The 10,810-nt window shown below is 38.2% G+C and overlaps 1 protein-coding gene across 1 annotated transcript in view; it reads left to right on the top strand.

Annotated features, from left to right (window-relative positions):
* Positions 1-10,810, top strand: part of LOC103208122 (complement receptor type 1-like) — a 250,973-nt gene that overhangs the window by 81,122 nt on the left and 159,041 nt on the right. The window contains 1 exon segment of the mRNA XM_042782469.1: positions 6,601-6,686. Coding sequence (XP_042638403.1) covers positions 6,601-6,686 — 86 coding nt within the window.

Here is a 10,810-nt window from a genome sequence, read left to right as displayed (position 1 = left end):
GGGTTTTCAGTCACTGGTGTTCAATGCATCAAATCTATTCTTTAGATGGTCTCTAAATTCAGGAGGGATATATTCAAGGTCATATTTCAGCTCTCATGGACTTGTTTTAATTGTCTTCAACTTCAAGTTGAACTTGCATATGAGCAGTTGATGGTCTGTTTCATAATGAGTTCCTGGCCTTGTTTTGGCTGAAGATATTGAGCTTTTCCATTTCTTCTTGACACAGATGTAGTCAATCTGATTCCTGTGTCCTCCATCTGGCAAAGTCCACATGTATAGCCACCATTTGTGTTGCTGAAAAAAGATATTTGCAATGAATGAGTCATTGGTCCTGCAAAATTATATCATGCGATCTCCAGCGTTATTTCTGTCACAAAGGCCAAATTTTCCAAATACCAGTGATTCTTCTTTGTTTCCAACTTTTTCATTCCAGTCACCAATGATAAACAACACATCTTGATTGCATGTTTGGTCAACTTCAGGCTGCAGAAGTTCATAAAAATCTTTAATTTCCTCATCTTTGGCTTTAGTGGTTGGTGCATAAATTTGAATAATAGTAATATTAACGGGTCCTCCTTGTAGGCATATGGACACTATCCTATCACTGACAGCATTATATTTCAGGACAGATCTTGAATCATCCTTTGTGATGATGAATGCCATGCCATTCCTCTTCAATTTGTCATTCCTGGCATAGTAGATCATATGGTTATCTGATTCAAAATGCCCCAAACCTGTCCATTTCAGCTCACTAATGCCTCAGATATCAAGCTTTATGCATTCCATTTCATTTTTGACAACTTCCAATTTTCCTACATTCATACTTTGTAGATTCCATGTTCTGATTAAATGGATGTTTGCAGCTGTTTCTCCTCAATTTGAGTCGTGCCATGTCAGCACATGGAGGTCCTGAAAACTTACTTTATCTATATCATTAAGGTTAGTTCAACTCTGAGGAGGCAGCCTCCTAATTTGGGTGTCTTCCGACCCAAGGAGTTCATCTTCCTTCACTGGGTTGGACAATGTTTCTGAGCTATTCATAAAATTGCCCAGTAACGTATCAGACAGTGTTTCTCTGCTATTCATAAAGTTTTCCCTGGCCAATTTTTGAGAAGTGGATGGCCTCCTCCCTCTTCTTAATCTATCTTAGTCTGTAAGCTGCGTTGAGATCTGTGCACCATGTGCAACTCTGCTGGTGTCCGAAACACCAGTGGCACAGCCTCAAGCCTTACAGCAATATACAAACCACATAGGATGACAAACTGACAGACAAGTTTGTCTCCCTTAGCTGTTGGAAAGCTCTGCACTGCCCCCCACCTAACTCCTATATGGCACCTGCCACTTTGTTGTCCCTAGCCACCCCCCTCCCTTTCCTGGCTTTAGGGGGCTTGGGGCCTAGCCTTGCCTCCCACCCTTTTTTACCTGGATATCCTGCCACGCTGCAGACCCCTGGCCTCTCCTGTTCCCTCCCTTTCCTGGCTCAGTTGCTCATATGCACGTTCAAGTTGAAGTTGAAGACAATCAAAACAAGTCCACGAGAGCCAAAATATGACCTTGAATTTAGAGACCATTTAAAGGATAGATTTGATGCATTGAACAACAATGAGTGAAAACCAGAGGAATTGTGGGATGACATCAAGAACATCATCCATGAAGAAAGCAAGAAGTCATTAAAAAGACAAGAAAGGAAGAACAGACCAAAATGGATGTCAGAAGAGACTCTGAAACTTGCCATTGAGTGGAGAGCAGCTAAAGCAAATGAAAGGAATGCAAGATAAAAGAGCTCAACAGATTATTTCAAATAGAAGCTCCAGCAGACAAAGCCAATTACTATAATGAAATGTGCAAAGACCTGGAATTAGAAAAACAAAAGGGAAGAACACACTCAGCATTTCTCAAGCTGAAAGAACTGGGGAAAAAATTTAAGTCTCAAGTTGCAATACTGAAAGATTCTATGGGCAAAATATTGCATGATGCAGGACGCATCAAAAGAAGATGGAAGGAATACACACATTCACTGTACCAAAAGAACTGGTCAGTCTTCATCCATTTCAGGAGGTAATCAATAGTATTGAAGGAAGAAGTCAAAGCTGTACTGAAGGAATTGGCGAAGAACAAGGTTCCATGAATTGACAAAATACCCATTAAGATGTTTCAACAAACAGTTGCCCCACTAGAGGCACTCACTCGGCTGTGCCAAGAGATTTGGAAGACAGCTACCTGGCCAACTGATTGGAAGAGATCCATACTTGTATGCATTGCAAAGAAAGGTGATCCCACACAATGTGGAAATTATTGAACAATATCATTAATATTACATGCAAGTAAAATCTTACTGAAGATAATTCAAAACTGGTTGCAGCAGTATATTGACAGAGAACTTCTAGAAATGCTAGCTGGATTCAAAAGAAGACATGGAACAAGGGATGTCATAGCTGATGTCAGATGGATATTAGCTGAAAGCAAAGAATACCAGAAAGATGTCTGCATGTTTTATTGAATGTGCAAAAGCATTCAATTGCACGACTCATAACAAATTGTGGATAACATTGAGAAGAATGGGAACTCCAGAGCACTTGATTGTACTCATGAGGAACCTGTACATAGATCAGGAGGCTGTCCTTCGAACAGAACAAGGGGATACTGTATGGTTGAAAATCAAGAGGGGTGTGTGTCAAGGTTGTATCCTTTCACCATACTTATTCAACCTGTATGCTGAGCAAATAATCCGAGAAGCTGGATTATATGAAGAAGAATGTGGCATCAGGATTGGAGGAAGACTCATTAACAGCCTGCAATACACAGATGACACAACTTTGCTTACTGAAAGTGAGGATGACTTGGATTACTTACTGATGAAGATTAAAGACTACAGTCTGCAGTATGGATTACATCTCAATATAAAGAAAACAAAAATCCTCACAACTAGTCCAATAAACAGCTTCATGGTGGATGGAGAAAATATTGAAGTTGTCAAGGACTTCATATTATTTAGTTCTTCAGTCAACACCAATGGAAGCAGCAGTCAAGACATCAGATAGCATATTGCATTGGGCAAATCTGCAAAAGACCTCTTTCAAGTGATGAAGAGCAAAGATGTCTCCTTAAAGACTAAGGTACGCCTAACCCAAGCATGGTATTTTGAATTACCTCTTATGCATGTGAGAGCTGGACAATGAATAAGAAACACCAAAGAAGAGTTGATGCTTTTGAGTTGTTGGAGAAGAATTCTAAGAGTACCATGGACTGCTAAAAGGACTAACAAATCTGTCCTGGAAGATGTGCAGCCAGAATGTTTCTTGGAAGCAAGAATGGCCAGATTTCATCTCACCTACTTTGGTCATGTTGTCAGAAGGAACCATTCCCTGGAGAAGGATATCATGCTTGGTAAAGTGAAGGGACAATGAAGAAGGGGAAGGCCCTCAACGAGATGGATAGACACAGTGCCTGCAAAGATGGGCTAAGGTATAGCTAGGATCATAAGGCTGGCACAAGACCATGGAGTGTTTCATTATGCTGTCTATAGGATCACTATGAGGCAGAAACACTTCAACAGCACCTAACAACAGCAACATTAGAGGAAGACTCATTAACAACCTGTGATATGCAGATGACACAATCTTGCTTGCTAAAAGTGAAGAGGACTTGAAGCACTTCCTGATGAACATCAAAGACTATAGTCTTTAGCATGAATTACATCTCAACATAAAACAAAACAAAAATCACTGCCATCAAGTTGATTCTGACTCATAGCAACACTATAGGACACTGTAGGACTATAGGACAGTTCTAAAAATAGAACTGCCCCATAGGGTTTCCAAGGCTGTAGGCTTTAACAGATGTGGACTGCCTCATCTTTCTCCCATGGAGAAAATTCCCCCTCAACATAAAGAAAACAAAAATCTTCACAACTGGACCAATAAGCAGCATCATGATAAATGGAGAAAATATTGAAGTTGTCAAGGATTTCATTTTATTTGGATCTATAATCAATACCTGTGGAAGAACCAGTCAAGGGATCAAATGATATATTGCATTGGACAAATCTCCTGCAAAAGACTTCTTTAAAGTGTTTGGGGGTGGGGAGTCACTTTGATGACTGAAGTGCGCCTAACCCAAGACATGTGAAAGCTGGACAATGAATAAGGAAAACTGAAGAATTGATGCATTTGAATTATGGTGTTGGCAAAAAATACTGAAAATACCATGGATTGCCAGAAGAACAAACAAATCTGCCTTGGAAGAAGTAAAGCTGGAATGCTCCTTAGAAATGAGGATGGTGAGACTTCATCTCTTGTATTTTGGTCATGTTATCAGTAGAGACCAGTCCCTGGAGAAGGGCACCATGCTTGGTAAAGTAGAGGGCCAGTGAAAAAGAGGAAGACCCTCAACAAGATAGATTGAGAGAGTGGCTGTAACAATAGGCTCAAACAATGCAATAATTGTACAGGACTGGTCACTTTCCATTCTGTTGCACATAGGATTGCTATGAATAGGAATAGGAATTGACTTGATGGAACCTAACAACATACTTAAAAAAAAAAACCACAACATCAAGTTGATTCCAACTCATAGGAACTCCCATTGGGTTCCTAAGGTGATAAATCTTTACAGAAGTAGATTGCCCCATCTTCCTTCTGCAGAGCAGCTGGTGAATTTAAACCATTAACCTTCTGGTTAGCAGTCAAATGCCTTAGGCACTGCACCATCAAAGCTCCTTCACAATATACTGGAAGGCATTAAAAAACTGAAAACAATAGTAAAATCATTAATAATTACAACACAGTCATTACTATTACATATCAGTACTTCAGGTTTCTCCAAAAAACATCTACTGGTATCTCACTATTCTTTGATTTCTATTTGCCACTATCCTGCTGCTTGAATAAAGCTTTGTGGTACTATATTTTATTACATATTCATAAAGCATAGTTCTCAGCTGTACTAGTAAACACATGACTCTTTTGACATTACTTTATTCTTCATTTAGAGTAGTATCAAGATTGGCCCTACTCTACACCAGTTCTTATAAATAGTCCAACCCAGCACGCATCACAGTAGAATCTCAGTTGGGAAAAAAAAAGTCATGAATTGTTCCAAATGTTATGAAATGTTTGTGTATCTATCCATGCAACACATACTTACAACACACTTATAATACAAAACAAACTCACTGCCATCAAGTCGATTAGACTCATAGTGAGGTTTGAGTTTCTGAGGCAGTATCTCTACGGAAGTAGATTGCCCAATCTTCCTTCCAAGGAGTGGCTGGTGGGTTTGAATAGCCAGCCTTCTGGTTAGCAGTCCAATGCCTTAGGTACTATGCCAGCAGAGCTCCCTATAATACATACACATACATGAAAATTCCCTGCATTCAAGAAGCTTGTAATACCTTAAAGAAATGAAACTTGTATGAAATAATATTTAATTTAGAATGATATAAAAATGTGCCTCTAATTGAGAATTGTTACCTTTAGCATTTGAAGTATGAAACATGTGTTCTATTGTTTCTGATCAGGTTGGATTGCTTTGGGTTCTGGTTTGGTGAAATCTTATTGGTAAAAGCATTCACTCATATATTTATTCATACATTAATACTTGCAAGAACAAAGCATAAAATCCTGATAAAGGAATACACATACATAACAGCATATACACTTTTATATAGACAATTATATTTTATTTTTGTAAATCCAAATATTTATTCCTTAATATTATAAAATAAATTTTTATTGCACTAGTTCCATGTGCAATCCCTGTGTAAGGCACAACAAATATGAATAAGAATAAGGTATGCTCCCGACCCTACCTGGAAGAATGTTACATTATCATAATATGACAATTTATTGGCAGCAACCACTTTTTTTTTCTCCCTAATTCAAATATCAGAATTGTTTTTTTGAAAATGAATGTACCCAGAATAATGGAAGATTCCTCTCTGGCAATAGAAGCCTTGTTTTTTGAACAAATCAATCGAGGAGTTATTTTACCAAGGGCTTACAACAGATCAGAAGAATGTTTATCTCATTAATCCTGGAGGAAGAATTTCCTCTTTTCCATGGTTCATAGACTTAGCGGAGTCAGGAAAGTTAACTGGATTTAAAGTTTCTTGTAATGATTTTTTTTGGTGGGTTTTTTTTTTTTTTTTTTGGTTAAATACATATGAGTTTTCATTTTATTAATAATGGCATCAATGTAAAAAAAATAATGACATCAATGTGAAACATACATTTATTTATAAGTATTGCTATATTCCTAATAATTCACATAAGAGAGAACAAACTATACCTTCAGTTTCTGGAGAAACATTATCTTATTTTTGAAGTTTCTGAATGTTATTGGGTACATCTCCCTAAGAGAACATTATTTTACTAATATCAAAACATAATAAAGAAGGTAATAAAGAAGAAAGATCCACTTGAGAAAAGCATGAAGAAGAAACTCAAAAAGCCTAAAAAAGGACATGAAATTTGGGAAAGTCATAGGACTTTGCCAAGTGGAAATCCTTCTGAATTCTCCAAGATTGTTAACTCTTAGAATTTTAAGTGAGAGATTAACAATGCACTTAAAATATGATCTTTCATTATTATTTGCTTCTAGGTATCGACTCATTGGTCACTCCTCTGTTACATGCATTATCTCAGGCAAGAAGGTCGAGTGGGACAATGTGGCACCTGTTTGTGATAGTGAGTTGAAATATTCCTTCCCATTTACTTTTACAAATAGACCCTACTTCCCCCTGGAATTACAAAAGTCTTAATCAAATTCACTTTGTGCATTTCTTCATTTAGAGAGCTGAAGATAGCTGTAATGTTCTCAAAAATACCTATGGTGTTCTAGACAACATTTTCTTTATTTCTTATCCTGGGATGTAGTTTTTCTGGATCTGGGGAATTAAATTCATAAAAGCCTTCGAACCTCATTCTCACTTCAGGTGACATGCAATTATGTTGGTTCTACCATCCCCAGTACAATTATTATTATGGTTGGCAACTTAGTAAAGATTTTCTAAAATGATAACTATCCTTCCTTAGCAAAGCTGCAGAGGAATAAGCACTCTCATGTACCACTAGTGAAAGTGAAGCAGACAATAAACCTTTGTGAAAGGGCTTGAAGCCTCAAAAAAATGGGCATATATTTTGATCCACAGCTTAGAATTTATATTTTGGAAATAAACAGATGTTTTTGCAAGGAGTTCATTACAAAGTTTTTATTGGAGCATTCTTTTAAAAGTAAAAAGCTTAAAGTAATCTAAATATATTACATGTTTCAAGCTATGGTTTGAAAATTATCTACTAGAAGGAATGAGACATGTTGAAAGTGACCATAAACAATTTCCTAAGCAACATAAAATAGCCACGCAGAATTAGAAGTATGTCTTTACAATGGAATGTTATTCAGCTATTAGAAAAAGAAAAGATATCGCAGAAAAGCACCTCATGACATGCAATGATGTTTATTCCTTTTATTTTATATGAAAAAAAATCAGATAAAATGGCACATTTGGCAAAATCTCCTTTTAAGCTGTAGAACATCTAGACTTATATCTATATTTTGACTTCTATTAATAGTTCTGTAACCTTTCCATATCCAAACACTGATAAATGCTTATAAGTCCCTTTAGGGAAGAAGAAGACTGGGCAATCTACTTCCGTAGTGATACTGCCTCGGAAACCCAAGGAGGGGTCGCTATGACTCAGATCTGACTTGAGGGCAATGGGTTTTATGGTGCAGGGTCTTCCTCACAAAGATCCAATCTCCCATTCATTCACTGAGCTCTGAAGCTGTTCAAGTCTGAGAATTGGTTGATTAACCATGATGGTATTGCACAGTAATTCAAGTCAGACTTATGTTCACCAGACCTATATCTTTTCTGTTCATATAAATCAAACAGAACTTTAGTCAGCTACTCATCTTCTTCAGTTTTAGAGACACCCTAATCAATTACCCAACACCAAAGATCTCTGCAGTCAAATTATTCTGATTGTCACTTCAGCTCTGCTATCCATTATGATGCATTACCTTGAGTCTGGTGATTAAGTACTCCCAGTTGTCCCCTGCCACTCTAAGATCCCATCATCCCCACTGAATTCAGGAGGCCGAGTTCAATGGCAACAACTCCCACAGTTATTCTTGGCCTACAGAGAAAAGCCATCACAGAACTCTTTAAGTATGCCAAAACTCCCTTCATGAATGTGTACCTCGAAGTCTTGGGTGAAGGTTCTATCTTCCAAACGCCCTGCCAGCAGATATAGTTAGAAAGTGGGTGAGCAAGCCCTCATGATAAATCTACTCTAGCATTCCAGTCTCCCTAACTATAGTATTTCTTCTTCTGTGGGACACTAAGGAAGTTCTGGCATTTCAACTTCACTCCCTGTAGACCACCACTGTATGCAGGTTTCAATCAACCAACGAAGCATACTATTAGAGCCTCTCCTAGTTGCTCAAACTAATACTTTGAATCCAGAATCTCAATCCTTTTGGTGTCTTTCACATCCTCAAAGGACTAATTTTTACTCTACCCCATTCCAGGGCCTGCCAGGACTTGAGCCTGGTTGTAAGACTACAGAACCTGGTGACAGTAGGTCCTGAGTTATTGCTATCCTAACAACAACAATTTATCCTAGGCTCTGGTAGCATAGTGCCTAAGCACTTGACTGCTAACCAGAAGGCTGGCGGTTCAAACCCACCAGCCACTCCTCAGAAGGAAGATGGGGCAATCTACTTCCGTAGTGATACTGCCTCGGAAACCCAAGGAGGGGTCACTATGAGTCAGGTCTGACTCAACGGCACATAACAACAATAAAAACCTGCAGGTAGGATTATAAGATTTAGGAAATAAAAATGCAGGATGCCTAATTAAATTTGAAGTTCAGATGAACAAAAAAATAATTTAATATTTGGGACACACTTATACTAAGAAGTTTTTTGTTGTTTATCTGAAATTCAAATGTAACTGAGTATCCTGTATTTCTTCCTAGCAACCCTTTCAGAGCAACTAACTCAAGAGAGGCCAATATAGTTTGTTCAGGCAATGGAAGGCTTATCTCCTCAGGCAAGGAAGGAAGGGCTGCTTATCTACTAGTAAAGGAGGCTCAGCAGAATTTCAGGGTTCAAGGTATTCAGCTTCATTAGAATTTGTCCATATGTCTTCATTCTAATTGTCAGGGTCCCACTTCTTCTCAATGCCTAAACATTAATATAAGACATCCTGTGAGGTTGTAAATCCAATTCACACTGGATTTGTTTTTCAGAAATCTTGGCCCTGTGACTACAAGATATGTTCCTTTTGGAACATATATAGAAGGATTTAGATTCAGATATTAAGCAGGAATTAAAAATCCTGAAGTCATTCTTTTTAACTTTAAGTTCTCCAGTGTACTTAGAAGCAATCAACCACCCCATTATATACCTTCCCTAAAATGTTCTATAGCAGTAACTACTTGGTCACTATTCTATAGGTGACAAAACTGTTTTGTCATTGCATACATAAACTATTTGTGTGCCCTTGTTCATTGGTACATTAAGAAGAATCTCCTTAATCTAATCATATTAGAGAACTGATTCTAAATTCCCATCTTTAAGGGAAGGATAAAAAAGGATGAATTTTGGTCCAATCAGGGAAACAGAGCTACTACCAGTATTATGAACTAAAAGATTTATTGTAAGAATTAGACCTTACCCAATTATAGGAGGAGCTGATCTAAAAATATCAGAGAAAAGTCACTAAACAGCCCACAGGTAGGAATGAGTGAGCTTTCGGGAAACAAGGCATATGTGACTGCTGCAGTAGAACGGTAAAGGATGCTGGTGTGGAAATTTATAAACGGTTGTGGCTCTTGTGCTATTGCTTCTGTGGTTTGATTTCACAGTGAAGCATTAGGAGTGGTCTGGGATCACTGCTGGTCAGTAAGACCAGCAGTTGAGAAGTATGGCTGGATACAGAGGGCAGGAAAGCAAGGACAAACTGGAACCGGCAGCACCTCTATCTGTCCCCAGTCATCTCTAGCAATGATGACCTTCAGAGTGGAATGGCTGCTGCTTCATATCTGTCTCTCAAATCTCATGCCAATTTCTTTTGCTCCAACTAAACCAAAATTATTCAGGTAAAGTAAGCTTGGGAAACTTAGTTTCAACTTAGGAGCTCTGGTAGCATAGTGCCTAAGGTACTTGACTGCTAACCAGAAGGCTGGCAGTTCAGACCCACCAGCCACTCCTCGGAAGGAAGATTGGGCAATCTACTTCCATAGTGATACCACCTCGGAAACCCAAGGAGGGAACACTAGAGTCAGGTCTGACTCGAGGGCACATAACAACAACAACAACAGTTTCAACCTAACTAGGTTGACACTATACAAAACCACCACACAATGATAATTTTTCCCCCTTTGTTTTATACTGTCTAGGACCAACAGGATTTTTTTTTTTTTTTTTGCCCCTATCAATTTTTCTATACCATGTGTTTACTTTTAATTGAAGTATAACATATATGTGCACAATATAATATATGCACAATATAACATATGCACGACTCTTAATCATGCAGTTCAAAGAATTTTTACCAAGTCAACAACACACCCCTGTAAATAGCACTCAAATTACAATAAAGAACATTATCACCACCCCCAGAAGCCTCCCCAAACCCTGTCCTAGTTATCTTCCTAAAGTAACCATTACTCTGACTTCTGTCGCTATGTTAGTTTGCCTCTTCTTGAATTTTACCTTGTTGTTGTTGTTATGTGCCGTCGAGTCGGCCCCGACTCATAGCGACCCCTCCTTGGGTTTCCGAGGCAGTATCACTACGGAAGTA

This window comes from Orycteropus afer, unplaced genomic scaffold (genome assembly GCF_000298275.1).
Source record: "Orycteropus afer afer isolate SDZICR_OR568_19922 unplaced genomic scaffold, OryAfe1.0 scaffold00013, whole genome shotgun sequence".
Lineage (NCBI taxonomy): Eukaryota > Metazoa > Chordata > Mammalia > Tubulidentata > Orycteropodidae > Orycteropus > Orycteropus afer.
The sequence above is the reverse complement of the archived record's forward strand: the minus strand, read 5'-3'. Positions and strand labels throughout refer to the sequence as shown.